Raw genomic sequence first — 24,686 nt, 5'->3', positions numbered from 1 at the left:
ACAAATTAAAAGAGGGGGTAAGCCAACCCGGCCGCGATTTTTTTTCCCAGGATGGTAAAGGCCAATTGTACACGTATTCCCACTGATGGATAATTCAGCGTCAAGTGCATGGCAGCCAATGGGAGCGTGTATGCAAATCTAATGGCATTTACCATCCTGGAAAAAATAATTTTGCAACCCGACCGGCCCTTACCAAGAAATAAGGGGGTGGGTACTCATGAAGGTGGGGGGAGTGGCCACCAACCCTAACCATGAAATTTAAAGAGGGGGTACTAGGCCATCAAACCTAACCGAACCCTAGAAATTTAAAGCGATTCAGTTCAAGGCCAGAAATAAATGAATCCAAATGTACAATTTCTAATACTTTCAATAATTTTATTATTACAAAAAATGCACTTTTGTACATACTGGAGGCTTACCAAAATAGCATTACATGTACATGCTATACAAGCGATACATTAATTCACAAACTACAAAATAAACCATGATTGAGTGAATTGAGTGTGGTCTTTTAAATCAGTTGACAACATACTAAGCTCATAAGCACAACAGTTGCTTATCATTGGGAAAATCATGCTTAGCAAAAAAGTAAAACATCATTGAAGTTGTCTTTGTCACTGGTACTGGTGGCCTGCCAACATTTTGCTTAGAAATAAGTGTGCTCAGCATGTATTCAGCTCAAAAGCTTACTGATCATTTCAAACTATAAGCAACACCAAAACCATTTTTTAAAGCTTAGAACAATTTCTTTCTAAGCCAATAAGTAGGTAGGTACCAGTTAGAAAAATTTAAACTATTTGGCGTTTTGGCTGGTGACCATCTCTCTGTTTTATACCAGCTTCTGGAACTTCAAACAAATTGCAAAGTGTAGTGCAAAGCGAAGTTTGGGGCAACAGTTCTGATGTTTGCAAAGAATACAAATTTAAGGAAACAGTGTTGGTTAGCGTTTGAAAATAATGAAGCTGTGCTGGTTTCACAAATAAAATAACACTATGACAAAATAAATGATAAATATAATTAATTACACTCGACCAATCGGAGCACAAGATTGCAGATTTTTAACATAAGCCTAAATAAATTATAATTCCATACTTTGGAAAATGATTTCCCACTCTCCAGAAATCCTACAACAATATCACAAATCATGCACTTGCTTTTTTTATATCATGCAAAAAGACCTTAATATAGCTGCAACCACCTAAGTCTAGTTAAATTGTCCAATTTCACAGCACTGCTTTAACGGTAAGCAAATTTTCGTGCTTACTGTAAGCAAATTTTCGTGCTTACTGTAGCAGAACAATTTGCTAAGGTGTAACCGTATTTCACAGGTTAATTTGGAAATTAGGCGGCCATCTTAAAGGTTCACCGTGGACTTGCATTGTGACGTCATTTATTTTCGGAAGGTTAGCATCGGAAGGTTAGCATGCCACGTGTGCTTACTGTTAGCAGCGCTATGAAATGGAAATCACACAGTAAGCACAAAATCGGCCGCTAAGCAGCGCTATGAAAATGAGCATGTGTCTGCAATCTCAGACATGGATCAATGTACCAAATAAGGACCCGACTATTTTTTCCTCAGCCTCGTTTTGGTTAGAGAGAAAAACAAAATGGCCGCAGCTAGATCAAGGTTTCTACTAAACACACCCCCACTGAAGTAGTCTCCAATATGGGCCAACTTATCAAACACAACACAAATACACACCAGAAAGGATGGGCCATAAGGAGACTAATCATTAGAGGTCAGAGGTCAGTTTAAGGTCATACCACCTGGGTCACTTTCCTGACAATCATTAACATGCAATTCTCAGACCACATACACCCAGGTCTACTCCTCCTTGATCTATATCACAACTCCAAGGTCATTTTGAAACCATTCTCAAGTCATTCCTTCGCACGACCCCTCACAAAAGTCAGGGAGGTCATTTTAAGGTCACATCAAATCAAAATATGACATAGCATAAACGGGAATTATCAAGGGGCTTTCAAAAAAAAAAGGTATTGCAATGTTGTCTAACCCAACTTTCAAGCAATGTTTGCATTGATGCACTTCACCAACTTTACAAAATTGCCAATTAATAAGATTAGAAGACTTCATGGCTTGATTTCAGAAAGAACCGAGATTGATCTTAAATGACTAAGCAAAATGTATTGTCTGTACAAATCACTATGGTAATAATAACAACTCATCTTAAGATGAATCTAAGTGCTTAGTGAAAACCTAGCCTAGGGCAAGTTTGGACCCACTCAACATGAGACCTGTGACCAATTTCATAAAGCTGTTAAGCAGAAAAGACTGCTAAGCAAATGTCTTTGTTTAAAAGCAAATCATTAGCAGGGCACCAGCCACCAGTTGCAACAGTGTAAACATTGTGGAATTTTGGCTGGTCACCAGTTTCTGTTAAGCAAGATTTCTGCTGTGCTTAGCAAGTTTTTTGTTTTACCCTAATAGGCTTTATGAAATTGGGCCCAGATTAAAAAGCTAATACCATTCTTAAACATCAGACATTGAACCCACATTTCCTCACATGGAAGAAATGAACATCTCAACTCATCATGACGGACAAGTTTCTCCGTCTAAATCGCCACAGTTCAAGTTTCTTTACACAAATTCTTGCATTGTTTTTGCCAATTTTCATCTACAATAACTACTAATTTGTTTTTACATATTTGCATTTATTTTTGTGACAGGCACACATTAAACAAAGTTGACCAAATCTACAGTGCATTCATAAAATGACAGATGTCCAAATGTTTAAATCGGATCAAGAATGTTCAAATATTATGATCAACTTGGACCGTTATATCTTAAATATTTGCGAGTGGAATTTTCTCAAAATACACCCGTTCCTATAATAAAGCATATACATAAATAAATTAAATTGACTATTATATTACTTTTTGTGTTACTTTACCATAATGCCGACATAAGAACATTTTAATACCAACAGGATGATTATTGTCCCATCTGGACACCGAATAATTAACTGACAAAATTCAACAAGTTTTTCCTCACACTGCAGTGTGAGGGAAAAGTAACAACAGTGCACTGTTTAGTTTTTGAACATTGTACTTCCAAAGTTGACGGGGGAGAGTTCAAACTCTAGAGGGAGTCGAGTCCATTTGTCAGCAACTTATTACCCCAGTAAAGGGACCAAATTGTATTGTCTGTTTTAGCAGAAATGAGCAGGATACCAATCACAAATTGTACATGTGACATGGTAGTTTGGCTGGTAACCTTAATCTGGTAAGCATAATATTGCTTTGCTTGGCTACTTTTTATACGTAAACAGCTCTATGAACATGGGCCCAGGTTTGATGTTCCCCTCTTTTGTTTATTATTTGCAGAATAAATAACAGATTTTGAAATGCATGGTGGTCATGTCAATTCTTAAATCCACTCACTCCTGCAACCCTCTTAAAACTACCCCCCTCTGGATTGAGAAAAGCCATTAACAGACAATTTACAACTAACAACAGGAAGGCGTACATTTTAGAAAAGAGAAGCGTACCCCACTGGATTTAGAACAGCCATGCATACATGAAGTAGCATTCTTTATAAATGAGGTTAGATACCCAAAATGGATTTAGAACAGCCATGCATTTTGTGGACTCCCCTAGAAGATGTGAAACAGCCAGTCGTTTTTAGAAATTCAATTCACTAAGATCATCTGCCCATTGCCAACAGGGTCCTATAACATCATATAAAATATCAGTAGCTGTATATCTGTACATTCTATACACTGTATACACATGCAAATTAATTGTTATTAATATGCTAGTTATTTACAATACATGAATATTCATGATTAAAGAGGAAGTTAACTTTGAAAGTGTCCCGGCACGGCCCTAATTCCATCAAAATGCTCCAATTTACAGGAACTCAACATTTCAACACAAAAATGTGCCAGCTAGGCCTCAAGCTAAGAATAGGCAGTTCTCAAGCTAAGAAAAGGCAGTTAGAGGGTTCAGTATCACAAATCCATCAAAATATCCCACTCTATGTAAACCCAACTCCCAAATGTTTTGACTCTGATAAGATTAGTGTGCCTTGTGTCATACTAATAGTGGGTGGTTTGGGGGTACACTGCCAAATCCATCAAAATATCCCACTCTATGGAAATCCAACTCCCAAATGTTTGGACTCTGATAAGATCAGTGTGTCATCCTTCATGCTAAGAGTAGTTGGTTTGGGCATACACTGCCAAATCCATCAAAATTTCTCACTCTATGGCAACCCAACTCCCAAATGTTTTGACTCAGATAAGATTGATGTGCCAGGTGTCATGCTAATAGTGGGTGGTTTGGGGGTACACTGCCAAATCCATCAAAATATCCCACTCTATGGAAACCCAACTCCCAAATGTTTTGACTCTGATAAGATTAGTGTGTCATCCTTCATGCTAAGAGTAGTTGGTTTGGGCGTACACTGCCAAATCTATCAAAATATCCCACTGTATGGAAACTCAACTCCCAAATGTTTCGACTCTGATAAGATTAGTGTGCCAGGCGTCATGCTAAGAGTAAGTGGTTTGGGGCGTCCACTGGTTGCCTCCATGCCCCCTGGTCATTGCCTTGGTGGCCTCGAAATGCTTCAGTAGAAATTTACAATTTCCTCATTTCCCCTTTCCGAGGAAAAATGCATTGGTGCCCTTGCCCTTCAAAAAACAAAGCATACATGCCCAATGATGATTCACCGGGTCATTCCTAGACACTCATATGAAGATTCCGTTGGTGAGATATTGGAATCCATCATACAGTCTAGTGGTGAGTGAATGCATGCTGGACTCCACCATGTTCTGAGTCCATAGTTGAAGCTGTTCCTCAGTCAGATTGATGTGAAATCGATCTCGGAAGGCTCGGACTGTACTCGCTCCTTGCTTGAAACACGTCAACTGGGAACCTGTCAAGGGTTAAGGGTCAAAGGGTTACGGTTATTCAATAATAATAGTAACTAGACATTAGGTGTTTGTGAACAAACACAAAGCTGTTCCGTGTTCTTTTGCTTGGATTATGTGCTAAAACGACCAAGGAGTCTATAACTGAAAACAAGAGTAGAAAATGTTGAATAGTTTCTTGAGTTATCGTGCCACTTCCGGTTAACCCGGAAGTAGAGGTCGACATGGGGTCACGGTAACCTAAGGCTAATCTCCAATGCCCAAGGAGTCTCTAACTGAAAAAAGTTTGAAAAATCGATATTGACCCGGAAGTAGAGGTCAACTTGAGGTCACGGCTTTTCAATAACTCCTAAGGGGTCTAAAACTGGAAACAGTCTGAAAATTGGACGTTTACTTCTTGAGATATGGTCCCACTTCCGGTTGACCCGGAAGTAGAGGTCAACTTGAGGTCACGGTTTTTCAAAGTTTATTTATAATGCCTAAGGGGTCTAAAACTAAAGAAAGTTTAAAAATCAGTTGTATAGTACTTGAGATATGGTCCCACTTCCGGTTGACCCGGAAGTAGAGGTCAACTTGAGGTCACGGTTTTGTAAAATTAATCTCCAATCCCCAAGGAGTCTTTAACTACAAATAGTCTAAAAAAGGGCAGTTTACTTCTTGAGATATGGTGCTACAAAGATTTCCCAATTAAATATGCAAATATGGGTCACGTGGGTAATTAATTACGATTTTTAACATTTTTGGGGGGTCGGTGGTTTGATGTTTGATCTAGTACGATTTGATTTCACAGAACTCTTAACCACCAAACTCTGCGCTTATGATCACCATTTTCCGCTTACAAACATCATCGTGTCATGCATGCACACATGTTATGTTGGGCTAACAATTGAGAAAAAGAAAAGGCAACACTATCAATATAAAGGTAAGAATCTAACTTAAATATTGCAAAAAGAAATATTTTTTTTAGTTTTGGGGGATAAAAAAAATATTATTCCCTTGGTAGATTCGAACTCACACATGGGATAGTTAGTATTGAAAGCGCGACTGTTAACCACTAGGCTATGAGGGCCAATGCATTGCTCGAGGGTTTACATGTATATATATCAACAAAGGGGATTATGATCCGGCGAAATAATTCTCGTGTCATGATTTTGCGAACATTGTCACTAAATATGAACTGCTAACGCCTTTAACTATTAAGTAGGGTTGAAATGTAGTATTAGATGCCTTTAGGTTTTTTTTACGAGGACGTCGTCGTCGTCAAAAACCCCTATTCAATTACGCACGTTCGTCCACGGAGGACGCCACCTCTGAGTCTAAATTTGACATTTTTTCACTCATTTCTCAAAAACTACAACACCACAGCAAGTAATATTTTAAGGGAAGCTTTCAACTGTCATTATCTTCAAACTGTTGAAGTTTAGTGTAATTCTGTGGACACCATGGTATGTCGTCGTCGTCAAAAACCCCTATTTATGTACGCACGTTCATTAAACGAAAACCCTACACATTCGTGTGCAAAGTATATTGGTCCAGAACTCGGTTAGGAAACGAATAAAAAGACACTTCGCTGTGGTCCAGAACGTAAGTAGAAAAACAAGAAAAGGAGACTTGAGTAGACTCCTCTCAAGAAGTCACAACTCATGATAGGTACATACTGAATTGCATTTACCATAGAGAATGTTTAACAATAACATGGAAGGGACTGCATCCAGTTATATTCAAACGCGTAGACTCATCTCAAGAAGTCACAACTCATGATAGGTACATACTGTATGGCATTTACCAAAGAGAATATTTAACAATAACATGGAAGCGACTGCATCCAGTTATGTTCAAATGAAGATTACGTGGCTAATTAATTAAGATTTTTAATTTTGTTTACGTTTAGAGTAAAGCTTATGTTCTAAGCTTCAATTTGGTATATGATTTCACTCTTTTGAACTTATGGTCTAGGAGAATAGACTTAAATAAAGAGCGTGTACAAATGCTATGGGGTTTTGGCGGAAAAAAAGAATAATAATAATAATAATAATACAGCCCTGATACTTCGGCTTTTAAGGGGCACGGCAGTTTTGCCTTGACTTTTTGTAAAAATTTAGGGCACCAAGGCAATTTTCAAAAATTTGGAAGGGCATCACGGCAATCATAAAAAGTTGCGAAGGGCACGACGGCAGTTTGAAAAAAAACCTCCGAGTTGCCTATAAAAAATAGTTCTTCCAATTTTTCCATTTTCTAACTGTTACCCGATGAAAAAAGAAAGCATTCATCTAATTCAACAAAATAAAGAACAACTACTTACAATGCACAATTCCTAAATAATTTTTGTTCATACGTAATCCTACTATTGGTCATGCACGTTGTGTAGTTTTTCGTAGAGACGCTAAAATTCCCACGTAACTGCTCCATTTTGACACGATGTTGACAGAATAAATGCATGCGGTGCGCGACGACTATGCTGTACATGATGGTACATCACATGTACCAAGCATGGGGAAAACCACTATCCCAGCATGCAAAGGCACGTCGAGTCTTTTTCTCAAGGCGTTTAGCGTTGGTTCGCGTAATTTTACCACTAGAGGGCGTTTACTCTCACGCTATCGCTCTGTTCCGAAACGCCCTCTAGCGTTCGATGTTTCGAGTATATTTTTTTGTCGCACGCAAAGAACAACGACTAACGGGCCTGAAATCTGCTGTTGTGCCTTACGTGCGTGAAATTGGGGTTTATTTCGTTGCGTGAAAGTTACACAGACATCGGGCCTTTTTGGCTTATTTTCGAACTTTGACAACGTTGAATATAATTTGTTTTCGGGAGGAAGGGCACGGCGGCAATGATGAGAAAAGGGCACGGCAATCATTGCCGTGAAAAATTGGTTTTTTGAAGGGCATTGCGGCAACGACGGCAATTGCCGTCGTTGCCGTCGTGAAGTATCAGGGCTGATAATAATAATAATAATAATAATAATAATAATAATAATAAAAATAATAAAAATCTCGACGAAAACAATACCTGTTCCGACGGTAGGTCGGAACAGCTAATAATAATAATAATAATAATAATAATAATAATAAACTACTGCATTAATAAGGCGCACTTTACTAAAAAAATATTCACAGGCACTGGTCAGGAAGAAGAAAAAGATTAAGGTAATGTTTTGTCAAGATGTTGGAAAGCAAGCATGAACAAGTGTGTTTTAACTTCTGCTGGATGTTGAGTATTTGTCTGAGGTATTCCGGAAGTGAGTTCCAGAGTCTCACCTGCGTAAAATCACACGTATTGACCTCCTGTATCGATGTCATATGCGATCCTGTCTACCACACTTGTCATTTTGGAAGTCAAATTGCAGATACAAATTATGACAATTGTTTATAAATATTAACAATTATTTTGAGTAATTACATAAACCACCGCGCCATAATGTTGACCGCGTGAGGGCGGTCTCAATCACTACCAGGGAAATATTCATTCATACCCCCAAAGAGTTATTACAGATTGGAACACATTACCACCACAGACATCTTCATCCATCATGGCCAAAAAGATATTTAAAGAAGTCGTTATAATGCACCTTTAAAGCAACTTTAAACTACAGCGCAACAAAAGTGACAGAACGCCTTTAAAACTGTGCAGGACGAATCGCCTATACCCCGGGAAGTGATAAAAATGCTATTGAGAGCGCCCTCACTCGGTCAAAATTAAGGCACAATGCTAGAAAGGTGGTCAATGAACTCACCTGACTGCAAGACCTCTACTAGTTGAACCAGTTTATCTTGGTGTTTCCTGGCAGCTAACAGTCCTAAACCAATTACTAGTGAAGTGTTTAATGAACTCACTTGACTGCAAGACCTCTACTAGTTGAACCAGTTTATCTTGGTGTTTCCTGGCAGCTAACAGTCCTAAACCAATTACTAGTAAAGTGTTTAATGAACTCACCTGACTGCAAGACTTCTACTAGTTGAACCAGTTTATCTTGGTGTTTCCTGGCAGCTAACAGTCCTAAACCAATTACTAGTAAAGTGTTTAATGAACTCACTTGACTGCAAGACCTCTACTAGTTGAACCAGTTTATCTTGGTGTTTCCTGGCAGCTAACAGTCCTAAACCAATTACTAGTAAAGTGTTTAATGAACTCACCTGACTGCAAGACCTCTACTAGTTGAACCAGTTTATCTTGGTGTTTCCTGGCAGCTAACAGTCCTAAACCAATTACTAGTTAAGTGTTTAATGAACTCACTTGACTGCAAGACTTCTACTAGTTGAACCAGTTTATCTTGGTGTTTCCTGGCAGCTAACAGTCCTAAACCAATTACTAGTAAAGTGTTTAATGAACTCACCTGACTGCAAGACCTCTACTAGTTGAACCAGTTTATCTTGGTGTTTCCTGGCAGCTATCAGTCCTAAACCAATTACTAGTAAAGTGTTTAATGAACTCACCTGACTGCAAGACCTCTACTAGTTGAACCAGTTTATCTTGGTGTTTCCTGGCAGCTAACAGTCCTAAACCAATTACTAGTTAAGTGTTTAATGAACTCACTTGACTGCAAGACTTCTACTAGTTGAACCAGTTTATCTTGGTGTTTCCTGGCAGCTAACAGTCCTAAACCAATTACTAGTTAAGTGTTTAATGAACTCACTTGACTGCAAGACTTCTACTAGTTGAACCAGTTTATCTTGGTGTTTCCTGGCAGCTAACAGTCCTAAACCAATTACTAGTAAAGTGTTTAATGAACTCACCTGACTGCAAGACCTCTACTAGTTGAACCAGTTTATCTTGGTGTTTCCTGGCAGCTAACAGTCCTAAACCAATTACAAGTAAAGTGTTTAATGAACTCACCTGACTGCAAGACCTCTACTAGTTGAACCAGTTTATCTTGGTGTTTCCTGGCAGCTAACAGTCCTAAACCAATTACTAGTTAAGTGTTTAATGAACTCACCTGACTGCAAGACCTCTACTAGTTGAACCAGTTTATCTTGGTGTTTCCTGGCAGCTAACAGTCCTGGCAGCTAACAGTCCTAAACCAATTACTAGTAAAGTGTTTAATGAACTCACCTGACTGCAAGACCTCTACTAGTTGAACCAGTTTATCTTGGTGTTTCCTGGCAGCTATCAGTCCTAAACCAATTACTAGTTAAGTGTTTAATGAACTCACCTGACTGCAAGACCTCTACTAGTTGAACCAGTTTATCTTGGTGTTTCCTGGCAGCTAACAGTCCTGGCAGCTAACAGTCCTAAACCAATTACTAGTAAAGTGTTTAATGAACTCACCTGACTGCAAGACCTCTACTAGTTGAACCAGTTTATCTTGGTGTTTCCTGGCAGCTAACAGTCCTAAACCAATTACTAGTAAAGTGTTTAATGAACTCACCTGACTGCAAGACCTCTACTAGTTGAACCAGTTTATCTTGGTGTTTCCTGGCAGCTAACAGTCCTGGCAGCTAACAGTCCTAAACCAATTACTAGTAAAGTGTTTAATGAACTCACCTGACTGCAAGACCTCTACTAGTTGAACCAGTTTATCTTGGTGTTTCCTGGCAGCTAACAGTCCTAAACCAATTACTAGTAAAGTGTTTAATGAACTCACCTGACTGCAAGACCTCTACTAGTTGAACCAGTTTATCTTGGTGTTTCCTGGCAGCTAACAGTCCTAAACCAATTACTAGTAAAGTGTTTAATGAACTCACCTGACTGCAAGACCTCTACTAGTTGAACCAGTTTATCTTGGTGTTTCCTGGCAGCTAACAGTCCTGGCAGCTAACAGTCCTAAACCAATTACTAGTAAAGTGTTTAATGAACTCACCTGACTGCAAGACCTCTACTAGTTGAACCAGTTTATCTTGGTGTTTCCTGGCAGCTAACAGTCCTAAACCAATTACTAGTAAAGTGTTTAATGAACTCACCTGACTGCAAGACCTCTACTAGTTGAACCAGTTTATCTTGGTGTTTCCTGGCAGCTAACAGTCCTAAACCAATTACTAGTGAAGTGTTTAATGAACTCACCTGACTGCAAGACCTCTACTAGTTGAACCAGTTTATCTTGGTGTTTCCTGGCAGCTATCAGTCCTAAACCAATTACTAGTTAAGTGTTTAATGAACTCACCTGACTGCAAGACCTCTACTAGTTGAACCAGTTTATCTTGGTGTTTCCTGGCAGCTAACAGTCCTAAACCAATTACTAGTGAAGTGTTTAATGAACTCACCTGACTGCAAGACCTCTACTAGTTGAACCAGTTTATCTTGGTGTTTCCTGGCAGCTAACAGTCCTAAACCAATTACTAGTGAAGTGTTTAATGAACTCACCTGACTGCAAGACCTCTACTAGTTGAACCAGTTTATCTTGGTGTTTCCTGGCAGCTATCAGTCCTTGTAGCATCAAGATCTTGAAATATTCAAACATGTCACTGCCTAGACCGCCCATCACCTACACAGGTACAATCAAGCCAGGAGACACATGTTAATTTTCACTCATACATTTGTATTGTCAGTAAAGCCTGGTTCATACTTCCTGCGAATGCGAATGCGTTACGAATGTTGACGTCGCAAATTCGCAACGAACAATTCACAGGGGTTGACTTGTGCTCAACTCTCTTGCGAGTATCGCAGCGAAAACAGAGTTGTGACGTCAAATTCATGTCAAATTCGCATCACATTCGCATTTGCAGGAAGTATGAACCAGGCTTTAGTCTCGTCTCTGTTCGTCCACAAGCTGGTTACTACAAGCCTTGGCTTATCAAATCAGCCTCCATACTGTCTCTGTTTGTCCGTTTGTCTTAGCTCTGTTTGTCCGTTTGTCTTGGCTCTGTCTTTCCACCAGCTGATAACAACAATCCTCTGCAGTTTTTCGCTATTCCTATTGACGGAGAGCAAGTTTCGTTGGGGTGTTTAAAGATCTGATAAAGACATAGCTGGAGCTGTTTATGACCGGCTGGCTTCACGTGTTAGGCGGGTAAGCTCATTTATGCGAACTGCAATATATAGACCCAGACTGATTACTACAAGCCTCGGCTTCTCGAATCAGCCTCCATACTGTCTCTGTTCGTCCGTTTGTCTTGTCTCTGTCCGTGGCTTTTCAAATCGACATCCTTACAGTTGAATTCTTATGCTTTTTCAAGCCTATAATAAGTCAGTCTAATCTATCAATTATGACTTTGTATATTCTATCACATTTTTATAACCAAATGGAAATAAACGTAATTGATTAATTGATATTATTAACTTGATTTCCTTTTCTATCATCTAATCTGGATCAATGTTTACTACTTACCTCAACAAACTCTGCAGTCAGCTTGAAGTGGGACGCTTCAAAGCCAAGATTCCTCGGTGATGACGACAAGATGAAACCGAAGTCAATATGGATGATGTGTCCAGTAGGATCCAGTAGAATGTTACCGTTGTGTCTGATAGTCAAGAGAAAATTAACTATTAATCAACGGACCCTTTTCAAGAAATATGCTAATTACATTCACGCATGCGTACAGACCCTATTGGTTGGCAAACGTCATAGAGTTGTGCACTAAGCAGAGGCGTCACGCAACCATAAGCGGTGTACAAAACAGCGCAATGTTCCCTCATTTTGCTAACCAAAATGTTAGTGCGCCTGTGCTACGTGCAATTTACATGGGAAGGGTCCGTTGACCATTTACATTTTTTAAGGTCTACCTTTAAAGGGTTTGGGTACTTTTTGTACGACACAAAACACAAACGTCCACAGATTTACATTAAACTTACACGGATATTGATGGTAGAAAGCTTCCTTTAAAATATTACTTGATGAGGTGCAAGATTCTTACCTATCCTTTACCTGTATCAGGTAACAGACCAAGCAGTATGCAGCACAACTCTGTACAAAGTTCTTCTGTGCTGTTAGGAATCCCTCTGTGCTAGGCCCACCGAACTCACTATAGAAGTAGTGGAGCAATGACACCTGTAATCAATCAATCAAGTCAATCAATCAATCAGTCAATCAATCAATCAATCAATCAATGAAATCAGTAATAATCTAGAAATAAAAATCTAAGCATTTATATAGCGATCTTACACATAAAAGGTACCACAATATTTACAAACAAAAATTACAAGCAATCAAGCAATTAACAATAAAAAGAAATGAGAATGAAATAAATAGCCTAGAAAGCAAAATAAGTCTGAAAAAAAGGTGAGTTTTAAGCAATGTTTTGAAATCAGAAAGTGAAATAGCAAGGAAGATTGTTCCAAAGGTTTGGGGCAGCTGCAAGATCGATCAATCGACAATTTTGCAGTGCAGACACTGAACGTGGCCCAGTTTCTTAAAGCTGTTATAACAAATTCTGCTTAGCAAATTTCTTAGCTAAGCAAGAAATAACCGAGGTATCAGTCGCAGCAATGGCAACTGTATGGTGTTCTGGCTGGTTACCTATTTTTGCTTAGCAAAAGTGTTTTGTGCTAAGCAAGTTTTTTTTCACAACTCAGATATTAATACAGTCAACCCTCATTTAGCGCTGTGTTACTTTCTCTGGTGGGTTGGAGCACTACATCCTACTACATAACTGCTTAGTATTAATATTATTAAACGCATTCAGTCTTAGTTCTTTGTGAAATCGACCCCAGGTCACACAAATCTTTTCAGAAACCGAATTGAGAGTTTTTGATGTCACTGACCTTGCTGTTCTTCTTAATCTGATGTAGAGATACAGCGTTGATGATCGGCTCAATTAGTCCACTGTTGTTTGACGTCACAACGATGTGAGAAGGACGAACGAAGAGAGGAACGTGCTCCTGCTTCCAGATGTTCTACACAAGAATACAACAACATCAAAGAAATTAATGATTTGATAGAGGGTTTGCGTACTTTTTGTACGACACAAAACACATTTGCCCAAAGATTTACATTAAACTTAAACGGTGAGGGTGACAAGGGTGTTTCTTCTTTCATGGATATCTCGCAGCTTTGACGACCAATTGTGCTCAAATTTTCACAGGTTTGTTATTTTACGCATATGTTGAGCTACAAAAAGTGAGAAGACTGGTCTAGTGTCCAGTGTCTTTAATGAGGCAAACATAAATTTCGCATTTTTGGGAAGGTACTGAGTGTCTAGTATACACATCAGTTGCTTCCTACTCTGTGGCCTGAAACAGGGTTACCCCCTTCACAGTCCCTAAGGATGTAGTCATGGGTATCACCCACTAGGAGCCACCTACTCCTAGGGCTGAAACAGGGTTACCCCCTTCACAGTCCATAATGATGTAGGCATGGGTATCATCTACTAGGAGCCACCTACTCCTAGGGCTGAAACAGGGTTACCCCCTTCACAGTCCGTAAGGATGTAGGCATGGGTATCATCCACTAGGAGCCACCTACTCCTAGGGCTGAAACAGGGTTACCCCCTTCACAGTCCATAATGATGTAGGCATGGGTATCATCCACTAGGAGCCACCTACTCCTGGGGCTGAAACAGGGTTACCCCCTTCACAGTCCGTAAGGATGTAGGCATGGGTATCATCCACTAGGAGCCACCTACTCCTGGGGCTGAAACAGGGTTACCCCATTCACAGTCCGTAAGGATGCAGGCATGGGTATCACCCACTAGGAGCCACCTACTCCTGGGGCTGAAACAGGGTTACCCCCTTCACAGTCCGTAAGGATGTAGGCATGGGTATCATCCACTAGGAGCCACCTACTCCTAGGGATGAAACAGGGTTACCCCCTTCACAGTCCGTAAGGATGTAGGCAAGGGTATCATCCACTAGGAGCCACCTACTCCTGGGGCTGAAACAGGGTTACCCCCTTCACAGTCCCTAAGGATGTAGTCATGGGTATCACCCACTAGGAGCCACCTACTCCTGGGGCTGAAACAGGGTTACCCTCTTCACAATCTGTAAGGATGTAGTCATGGGTATCAACCACTAGGAGCCACCTACTCCTGGGGCTGAAACAGGGTTACCCTCTTCACAATCTGTAAGGATGTAGTCATGGGTATCATCCACTAGGAGCCACCTACTCCTGGGGCTGAAACAGGGTTACCCTCTTCACAATCTGTAAGGATGTAGTCATGGGTATCAACCACTAGGAGCCACCTACTCCTGGGGCTGAAACAGGGTTACCCTCTTCACAATCTGTAAGGATGTAGTCATGGGTATCAACCACTAGGAGCCACCTACTCCTGGGGCTGAAACAGGGTTACCCTCTTCACAATCTGTAAGGATGTAGTCATGGGTATCATCCACTAGGAGCCTGGCTTTTCACATAGCAATTATGGTTAAGTGCCTCGCTCATGGGCACAAGTGTCATGACCAGGAATTGGAAACAACACTCTACTGCCGACAACACCAGAGCTTGGGTCCGGTGAATGAGACCGCCCGGCCAAGATATGCCACAATGAGAGAAAAGCGCCCTCTAAGTCCGGTTGCATAGAATGGACAGCAACGTACCTGTAGTTGCTTAAGAAGCTGATAAGCCAATAACTCCAGCCTGAGATCGTCTCCACATTTAACGATGACCGACTTGAGATGCCAGTTAGGAAGATGACCATAAGGTGAAGATGCTCGAATCCTCTTAGCTTTCTCCTCCCAAGGTTCCTTCAGAGCAGCGGCTGATGGATCCTCAGGATCTCGCTGTCAAGATTCAAATGGAAATATTCATTGTCATCAATTCAAGTCTTTATTGTCCAATCTTTGAAAAATATAAAAATGGAAAATTGACATGTCTTAAATTGATTAAAGCTCTTAAAATATCTTAAACATCTCACACAACAAAATATAAAAAGAAGTTAAAGGGTTTGGGTACTTTTTGTAGGACACCGAACACAACGTCCACAGATTAACATCAAACTCACACAGTTTGAAGATTATGATAGTAGAAAGCTTACCTCAAAATATTACTTGCTGAGGTGCAGTAGTTTTTGAGAAATTATTAAAACTAGACATGATAATTATTTAAGCATGTAAAACGTTGCTTTACTGACAAAGCATGTAAGACTTTGTTTTACTTGTTTCTCAAAAACTACAGCACCCCAGCAAGTAATATTTTAAGGTTAGCTTTCCACTATCAATATCTTCAAACGGTGTAAGTTCAATGTAAATCTTTGGACATTGTGTTCTGTGTCCAACAAAAAGTACCCAAATCCTTTAAGACAACAACAATATTTTAGACAGTGCAGTGCAAAATATAAATTTGCAAGAGTGGTTAATAACTCAACAATTTGATGCTCCTAACTTAGGATTAGTATTAGGACGTAGGACGAGTTAAAGAAACACGTTGCCTTGGATCCGTCGAGTTGGTCTTTAAAAAGCGTGTGTAACCGTTTGTTATGAAATGCACATGGGTAAAAAGATGTTGTAAAAGTAGAATACAATGATCCACACAAACATGCCTCGAAATGGCACGGTTTTTCTTTTAACTCGTCGACCAACAAGGTCGCCATTTATGGGAGTCAAAATTTTGACTCCCATAAATGGCTGACCGTGTTGGTTCGCACAGTAAAAGGCAAACCTCAAAATTTCGAGGCAAACTTGTGTGGATCATTATATTCTACTTTTAAAACATCTTCCTAACCATATACATTTTATAAAAGATGGTTACAAACGCTTTTTAAAGACCAACTCGTCCGATCCAAGGCAACGTGTTCCTTTAAGCTCCGTTTCCATAGACGTTAGGATGCATTGCTACTCGTCCTAACTTGAGATAGGATTAATACTAGCGTTTCGTGAAATCGGCTGCAGTATGCTCTGATCCTCTTCGTGATTCTTACCTTGAAGTAAGTACTTGGTGCTGTCAGGTAATCAGTTAGTCTACGTCTGACGTCTCCTGCAGCGATATACACTGGTTCCCTGCTATCGGTACTCGTTATACTGTCATGTGACATCTGGGATATGGTATCACTTGAACCGTTCTTCTTTGAATATTGGTAAGACTGGAGGAACATAAAGAGAAGTTGGTGATAATTGTTTGTTTATTTATGGATTCATTCAGGCTTTAAAGGCACTGGACACTATTGGTAATTACTCAAAATAATTGTTAGCATAAAAACTTACTTGATAACGAGCAATGGAGAGCTGTTGATAAGATAAAACATTGAAAGAAACGGCTCCCTCTATAGTGATGCAGTTTTTGAGAAAAAAAAGTAATTTCTCACTAAAATATTTGAATTTGATTTTGAGACCTGAGAATAAGATTTTGAGGTCTCCAAATCAAGCATATGAAAGCACACAACTTGTGCAACAAGGGCGCTTTACTCTTCCATTATTCTCTCGCAATTTTGGACGACCAATTGAGCTCAAATTTTCACCGATAGTGTCCAGTGCCTCTTAAGGTATTTTAAATAAGGCACCATATAAATGCATTTGATTATGATTTGTATTACTACATCTCAAGACGGCTACGAGGGGTGCTCGTCTCACCTGTAGTATCTCATCGTCTTCTTGGGACCAACAATCGTGATCCGAGTCGTTCTGATGGTAGACAGAGAAGGTTCCCGGCGGTGTCTGCGATATCTGATTGTCACTGTGGAAATACTTCTGAAGATTCTCCTCGGATTTGGTGTAACGGAGCGTGTTCTCCAGGATCTTCTGAGGCAGTGGGGAGGTGTGCTTGTTCTCACACTCCAGGACTTCAACATAGATGAGGTATGGAGCCTAGTAATAAGAAGAATAATGATAATAACAATGGTAACGGATATTTATTCTTAAAGTTATCACACATCAATACCGACCACGAGAGAAACTGACTGGGCAAATTTTTAAAGGACTCTGGGTGTTGAACAAAGAATTGCTTAGTTATCACACAAGCGCGAGCAGAAAAATATAGCGCTTCTGCGTCCCATATCTAACGCGGCTGAAGGCCAAGGCGGAGTTGGATATGGGACGCAGACGCGCTTTGTTTGTTCGCATTCATCTAGCGCGTGTGTGAAAACGTATTTATCTTCGAGCAAACTTGCCATGCAGCTAGAACACACAAGAACTGTGATGAAATAAAAAAAATTGAATTTAAATTGAATTGAAACTAGCCTAGCAAAAAATGCACAGGGAGATTATTCCAAAGAAATGGAGCACACAGACGGGTAGAGGAACATGATCAGCTGGGCTTTTTCTTACCTTGTCTTTGGAATTGAGGACAACTCCAGACGCATGAGGAATGCGTACTATGTGATAGTCAAAGTCAGAGTGGGTCGGGAGCCAGATCCTAGCTGGAAGATTCATATTGAGCATCGATAATTCTGCTAGCAGTCTGCTCGCTGAAAAATAACAAGACACAAAGATTTAAAATCAGAGGACTTAAAGGCACTTGACACCTTTGGTAATTGTCAAAGACCAGTATTCTCACGTGTACCTCAACATATAATGCATAAAACAACAAATCTGTGGACATTTTGACTCAATTGGTCATAGAAGTTGCAAGAGAATAATGAAAGAAAAAACACCCTTGTTGCGCAAATATGTGTGTTTTCAGTTGCTTAAAAAAGTGTAGTAAAAGACTTCAGGCCAAAAGCCATTTATTAGGAAATTAACTCTTTCTCAAAAACCATGTTACTCCATATGGAGTCGTTTCTTACAATGCTTAATACTATCAACAGCTCTCCATTGTTCATTACCAAGTCATTTTTATGCTAAGAATTATTTTGAGTAATTACAAATAGTGTCCAGATTAACATCGGGACAAGATTGTACTTTATTTTTGCTTCCTTATTTAAAGAACGTCTGGAGAGTTGTTTGTCTGCTCTCATTAATCAAAAGTTTCGCAACTATTCCCAACTTTCCTTTCTCTTATTCCTTTTTCTCTTAAGACTCTACTTGTACTTACTTCTCATTTCTCTTGTAGGTAGCCCTTGGAGTCTATTGCCAATAGCCATCAGTGCACTGATAAACTGAACCTCAACGGCTAGCCTTGGTGCCTACACAGAGAAACATAAAATAACATAATTTGGGAGGCTAATCATCCTTAGTCGCAGCTAAGAGCTGAAGTGCGGAGGACGCGGCTACAGCGTGTTCGAGAAGCAGGCCATGCAAGGGCACCTATGGCAGCCAGCCACATCAAACCACCATTATGACCACGGCGCACATCCGGGATTGAAAGTGTTTGAATTTTCCCGAGGGAGGAAAACCGCATGGTCTGGAAAACCCTTGTGGCACAGCAGAAAAACAACTCACAACTCAACTCACATATGGCCCTATCGAACCAGGGTCACCTTGGTGAGAGGCAAGTGCTTTACGCACAAACCAATCATGCCAACCAAGCCAAACTTCCGTTTGGGCCCCAAGGAAATGGAAGAGTCTTCTAACAACATCAGACAATCACCTACAATACAGATTTTTAAGACGTCACTCAAATCTCACCCGTTTTCAAGAGCTAACTGAACGTTGCCATGAGCAATGACCATTGGAATATGGCAGCAAATAAACGTAACGATTGACTGATTGAATTAACCACATTCTGCTTTAGGCAGAGAAAATCACAAATGTTGCCCAGCTTGATATTTGGCCTTAAGAAAAGAGTTTGAAAATGTTTATGGGCACAGGGCCTGAGCTTTTCAAATAACAATTTTTCTGATTTTGTTTTCTGGGGACAAACCAATCGGAAATCAGATTAAAGTAGGAAGAGTATCAGGCCTGAATTGAAGCCAATTTTGAACACTGTCATATTTTACGTTTTGCCGAAACGTAAAAATGTTAACATGTTACCGAATGACAAACAATGGGCACATGATATCTACAATAGTCACCTGACAATGGCACTCCAGTTTGACCTTTGACCTCCCCTTCATTGCATTCAAGACATTGGCAGTGTTATCAAAGCAGGTGCAGCCGCTATCGAAGGCATGACCCGAGGAGAGGTCACCCATAGAGGCTGCTGAGGTTGTGCTGCTGACCCGGCGAAGAGTGACAGCTGATTGGACAAGAGCTAAACACAAATTCAAATAAATTACAACTAATTATTAGAGAAACTTTAATAATTACTAAATGTCAACTTCCAATATTAACACTGGGTAGAGTAACCGCTGATTGGACAAGAGCTAAACACAAATTCAAAATAATTCCAACTGATTATTAAGGAAATTTTAATAGAAAGTGAATATCGACTTCCCGTATTGACCAAGCATATAGTGACAGCTGACTGGAGAGAAGCTATATTTTAGCAGGGGTACCGCAACAATTTAAAACATAAATGTTGAAATTGCATCTGCAATGCACTTTCCCCCGAGTTCTGCGCAAAATAAATCACAGGCATAAAATACTTGGGAAACAAAACAGAACTCAGAAAAAGTACTGAGTAAAAATATCACAGGCATGTTACTCGGGTGGGATTTGAGCCCACGACCCACTGTCTAGAGCAGTGCAAGGGTCATCGGTTCGAATCCCACCCGAGTAATATGCCTGTGATATTTTTTCACAGGACACGGGAAAGTACTGAGTAAACAGTGCTAACACACATCGGTGTATGAGTAAAAAAACTAAATTAATATTCTTCATCCCCGATGCACATCTATTACAACTTAAAGGCAGTGGACATTATTGGTAATTACTCAAAACAATTAACAGCATAAAATCTTACTTTGTAACAAGTAATGGGGAGCTGTTGATAGTATGAAACATTGTGAAAAACGGCTCCCTCTGAAGTAACGTAGTTTTTGAGAAAGAGGTAATTTCTTACTAAAAGAATAAAAGACTTCTAGCTAGAAGTCTTTTATTCTTATTAGTTTTCTAGAAAGAAGTAAATTTCCACGAATTTAATTTCAAGACCTCAGATTTAGAATTTGAGGTCTCACAAGGGTGTTTTTTCTTTCATTTTTATCTCGCAACTTTGACGACCGATTGAGGCAAAATTTTCACAGGTTTGTTGCATTTTCACAGGTTTGTTGCATTTTCACAGGTTTGTTGCATTTTCACAGGTTTGTTGCATTATGCATATGTTGAGATACACCAAGTGAGAAGACTGGTTTTTTGACAATAACCAATAGTGTCCAGTGTCTTTAATGAAGATAGTTTTGAATACTCACAACAAGAAGCGTCTGATCTTGATCTGGAATGAGTCTTCTTCGTCGGTGAGAGGACAGTAGGACTCAGAGGTGGGTTACTCACACTACTCCCCGAGCAATCTTTCTTACTACTCTTACTCGCCGGTCTCAACTCCTCGGATAAGATCAGTCTCTTGAGTTTAGTGCCTCGTGAGTGTTTACGGGTCTGGACCCCCGTATCCTGCATGTAGGCGTCAAGGAGCCAGACTACTTGCAGTGAAAAGTCTATACTCGATTTACACCTGTTCATCAATGCAAACAAAGTGTTTTAAATAAGTGTTTACAAAGCAAGCTGGAAAGGCAAACCCCTTCGCTTAGCGATACACTGTAAGTGTAACAATATGCCTTTCTTAATATTTATGCATGAGGTACGCCACAATGCTAATCCAAAATGGGGCGATGGGCGCAGCCACTGCAAGTGATGGCGGACGTGCGCCAATAGCCTCATTTTGGGTAAGAATTATGACATCATGCATAAGTATTAAGAGAGGCATATGGGACATACAAGTTGGGACATATATGAACAGCTTTACAATCCATCTGAAGGACTTACAACATTTGTTTATTTTAGGTGTCTTGCTTAAGGACACAAAGGTCACGCCAGGGACAAAAAAAAAAAACCCACACTCTGCGTTTAATAATATTAATATCTAGTTCTTGTACAGCACATTTTACAAAAACCGAATCACAGTGCGCTTTATTTTAGTACCATGTCATTGGGCTAGGAATGTTCATTCCTCTAATCTTTCTCAGCTACACAAGATCAAACACAAGATCAACCTCTACCCTCGCAGGCGTCCATTTATACCTCTGGGCGGAGAGAAGCAATTTTGTAAACCCATCTTGCTCAGGGACACACGTGTTAGGACCGGGAAACAAGTCCACACTCTGATGACTTAACCACCAGAACTTGAATTTGATGCTCGGCCATGACACCTTACAAGCTTGAGTCCTGTGCACTTGACATACCATGTAGTGAGCAATACAACAGACAGGACTTACCGGTGAATAATGTAGGGTCGCAGGACCTCTGCTAGATCATGCATATGGAGATAAATATTGAGAACTTGCGGCAAGTAGAAGTCAAAGTCCGCCTCTTCTAAACTGAATAATTTGTTGGCTGCAGGAGAAAACACAAATCAAAGATTTATATTAAACCATATTTGCCTCAACCTTAAGCATACATGTTTCACACACCGTACATGTGCTTGTTAAAGGCAGTGGACACTTTGGTAATTACTTTGGTAATTACTCAAAATAATTATTCGCATAAAACCTTACTTGGTAACAAGTAATGGGGAACTTTCGATGTTATAAAACATTGTGAGAAACGGCTCCCTCTGAAGTGACGTTGTTATCAAGAAAGAAAACAATTTCCACAAATTTGATTTAGAGACATCAGGTTTAGAATTTGAGGTCTCGAAATCAAGCATCTGAAAGCACACAACTTTGTGTGACAATGGTGTTTTTTCTTTCATTATTATCTCGCAACTTCGATGACCGATTGAGCTCAAATTTTCACAGGCTTGTTATTTTATACATATGTTGAGATACACCAGGTGAGAAGACTGGTCTTTCACAATTACCAATAGTGTCAACTGTCTTAAAGATTTTATTTGGCAACAATCCCACGCGTAAGTTCTCTTGACCCTCTTTCTTTCTTTTTCAGTTGACTGAACATTCAAGAAAATCCAACTTCCCATACTATCAGGGTTTGTATGGTGGAACAACTATCCAAAAGCAAATTGCGTAACAACAACGCTCTCCCTTAAAGCCATTATACACTTTCTGTAAACAGTATTGTCCAAGTCCCACACTTCGTGTATCACAACTTCTATATCAAATAACAAACCTGTGAAAATTTAGGCTCAATCGGTCATCGGAGTCTGGAGAAAATACCGGGAAAACCCACCCGTGTATCATCGCATTTTGCCGTGTCATGACATGTGTTTAAAATAAATCCGTAATTCTCGCTAACGAGAATTGATATTGTTTTACTGTTTTCTCAAAAAGTAAAGCATTTCATGGAATAATATTTCAAGGGAAGTCTTTCACCACTACCTTCTGTAAACCCTGTAAGTTATTTGTAAATCTGTGAACTTTTTTTTTCTTTCTGTGCCGAAAGGGTCCAATGGCTTTAAAGGCTTTATGAAATTGGGGCCAGGACACCACGACAATACACCGACCCATTAGGCTCCGCCCACGCCGCACGTATGAGCAACAACACGTGAGCCTCTCCAATGCCATTCTGCACAAATCTGCCGCGCCCACAAGCATGCACACGCTTGTCGGACTTTATAGTGTCAGACTTTTGGCTGCGCAATGGGTTGTGATTAGTCAATACGCAATGGGGCAGAGCATAATGGATCGGCCTATTGGGCCCAGGACACTACGACAATCGCTGTGCGTGCCGTGAGTTAACTCGAGGCCTGATGTTGGTACAATGTTTACACTCACCAATATAAGTCTGCACACCAGGCTCTTTGGAGCTGTACAAGTGGGTAATAGCAATGGATGCATCAAGAAGCTTAGATTCAAACAGTCTTAAGAGTAACGACTCCTTCGGAGGAGGCAGTTTATCTTTGATACTGATCGTAACATCCACCGGGGTGATTCCCTTCTGTACCACAGTTGGACTGCTGCTAGAACGATCCTCTTCAGTTTGTTGTGGTATCTCACATACCAACGACACAGGCAAGTTGAGGCTTAGGGTCTTGGGGTCCAGGGTCTCCCCGTTGGTCAGGTCCCCGTTAGGGCTCATTGGGGAGCCGATCATCGGACATTGCACTTGGTTTGGTTCATCAGACCGGAGCTGCTCAGCGCCGACCCTCAGCTTACAGAATCCATTTGTGGGACCTCTCCCCTGATCAACGGTCTTTGCGTGGAGTTTACTCAGATTAGTCTCTGTGATGTTCTTCATACTGAGGTAGTCGGTACCGCCGTTCGGCTGGTGGTGGTTCGACTCCGTCCCGTTGACCTCCGTGTATTCATCCTCTTCTGATATGACCTCTGAACTGTGACCATTCACCATGGTGATATCTTGGTGTACTCGGAGGGGGTTTGTGACCTCCGGGATTTTCTCCATCTTCAACTTGGCGAACAGTTCCAGTGTTACCTTCCAATAAGACTCACAGTCTTATCCATCTTGGACTTCTCTTGGAACAAAACCTGTGAGAGAATACGAAGAAGACAAGTTTAAATTTCCTAAGATAAAGGTGCCCTTTACTAGGAGAAAATGTCTCGGTGCCCTTGCCCTTCCAAAAGGAAGCATCAGGCCTGTAATATTCATCTACAACATCATGTACACGTGTAGGGGCTGGATCATGAATAAAGAGAGTTGCAAAACTGATCTTAAGCATCGATGTACTCATCATTCTAAATCCTATATTTTTCTCTTTTTCACATCAAAACATACATTTTTGTGAAAATCATGCAAAATGTGAAATGAAATAAAAACACTTTTTTTTTAATAACTATTTTTGTTCACACGACGCCAGAAAGCCTTGAGGATACAGTGCTTTACACACATCAGTGTAGAAGTAAAACACAAAATATTCTTTACCCTTGATGTAACCTACACATTGTACCGACATCATGTACAATACATGTGAGAAGACCCTGGTTATCATGGAGAGTAGAGTCCACCGATGATTTAAACTGACCATTTTGACCTTTAGAACCCAACTGATAAAACAAGCACCAACTGACCATTTTGACCTTTAGAACCCAACTGATAAAACAAGCACCAAAAACAAAACAGCGAGTCTGTTGTTAACACACCAGGCACTGATATTAATAAAGGTAGTT

The 24,686-nt window shown here is 40.2% G+C and overlaps 1 protein-coding gene across 2 annotated transcripts in view; it reads right to left on the bottom strand.

Annotated features, from left to right (window-relative positions):
- Nucleotides 1-1,527: 1,527 nt before the first annotated feature.
- The window catches only part of LOC117301154 (phosphatidylinositol 4-kinase beta-like), a 33,146-nt gene continuing 9,987 nt past the window's right edge, over nucleotides 1,528-24,686 (bottom strand). The window contains exons 2-15 of one of the 2 annotated variants that reach the window (XM_033785050.1): nucleotides 23,337-24,047; nucleotides 21,882-21,999; nucleotides 20,862-21,121; nucleotides 19,587-19,765; nucleotides 18,668-18,758; nucleotides 17,962-18,101; nucleotides 17,269-17,502; nucleotides 16,620-16,781; nucleotides 15,301-15,483; nucleotides 13,531-13,662; nucleotides 12,684-12,817; nucleotides 12,158-12,290; nucleotides 11,194-11,314; nucleotides 1,528-4,900 (exon numbers count right to left, since the gene is read on the bottom strand). In XM_033785050.1, the coding sequence (XP_033640941.1) occupies nucleotides 4,713-4,900; nucleotides 11,194-11,314; nucleotides 12,158-12,290; nucleotides 12,684-12,817; nucleotides 13,531-13,662; nucleotides 15,301-15,483; nucleotides 16,620-16,781; nucleotides 17,269-17,502; nucleotides 17,962-18,101; nucleotides 18,668-18,758; nucleotides 19,587-19,765; nucleotides 20,862-21,121; nucleotides 21,882-21,999; nucleotides 23,337-23,964 (2,703 nt within the window). In that variant the 5' untranslated portion in view covers nucleotides 23,965-24,047 and the 3' untranslated portion in view covers nucleotides 1,528-4,712. Of the gene's footprint in view, nucleotides 4,901-10,981; nucleotides 11,122-11,193; nucleotides 11,315-12,157; nucleotides 12,291-12,683; nucleotides 12,818-13,530; nucleotides 13,663-15,300; nucleotides 15,484-16,619; nucleotides 16,782-17,268; nucleotides 17,503-17,961; nucleotides 18,102-18,667; nucleotides 18,759-19,586; nucleotides 19,766-20,861; nucleotides 21,122-21,881; nucleotides 22,000-23,336; nucleotides 24,048-24,686 lie in introns of those variants that run through there. The other variant, XM_033785051.1, reaches the window with a different exon arrangement.

This window comes from Asterias rubens, chromosome 16, assembly GCF_902459465.1.
Source record: "Asterias rubens chromosome 16, eAstRub1.3, whole genome shotgun sequence".
NCBI lineage: Eukaryota > Metazoa > Echinodermata > Asteroidea > Forcipulatida > Asteriidae > Asterias > Asterias rubens.
This window is presented reverse-complemented; position numbering and strand designations above follow the sequence as displayed.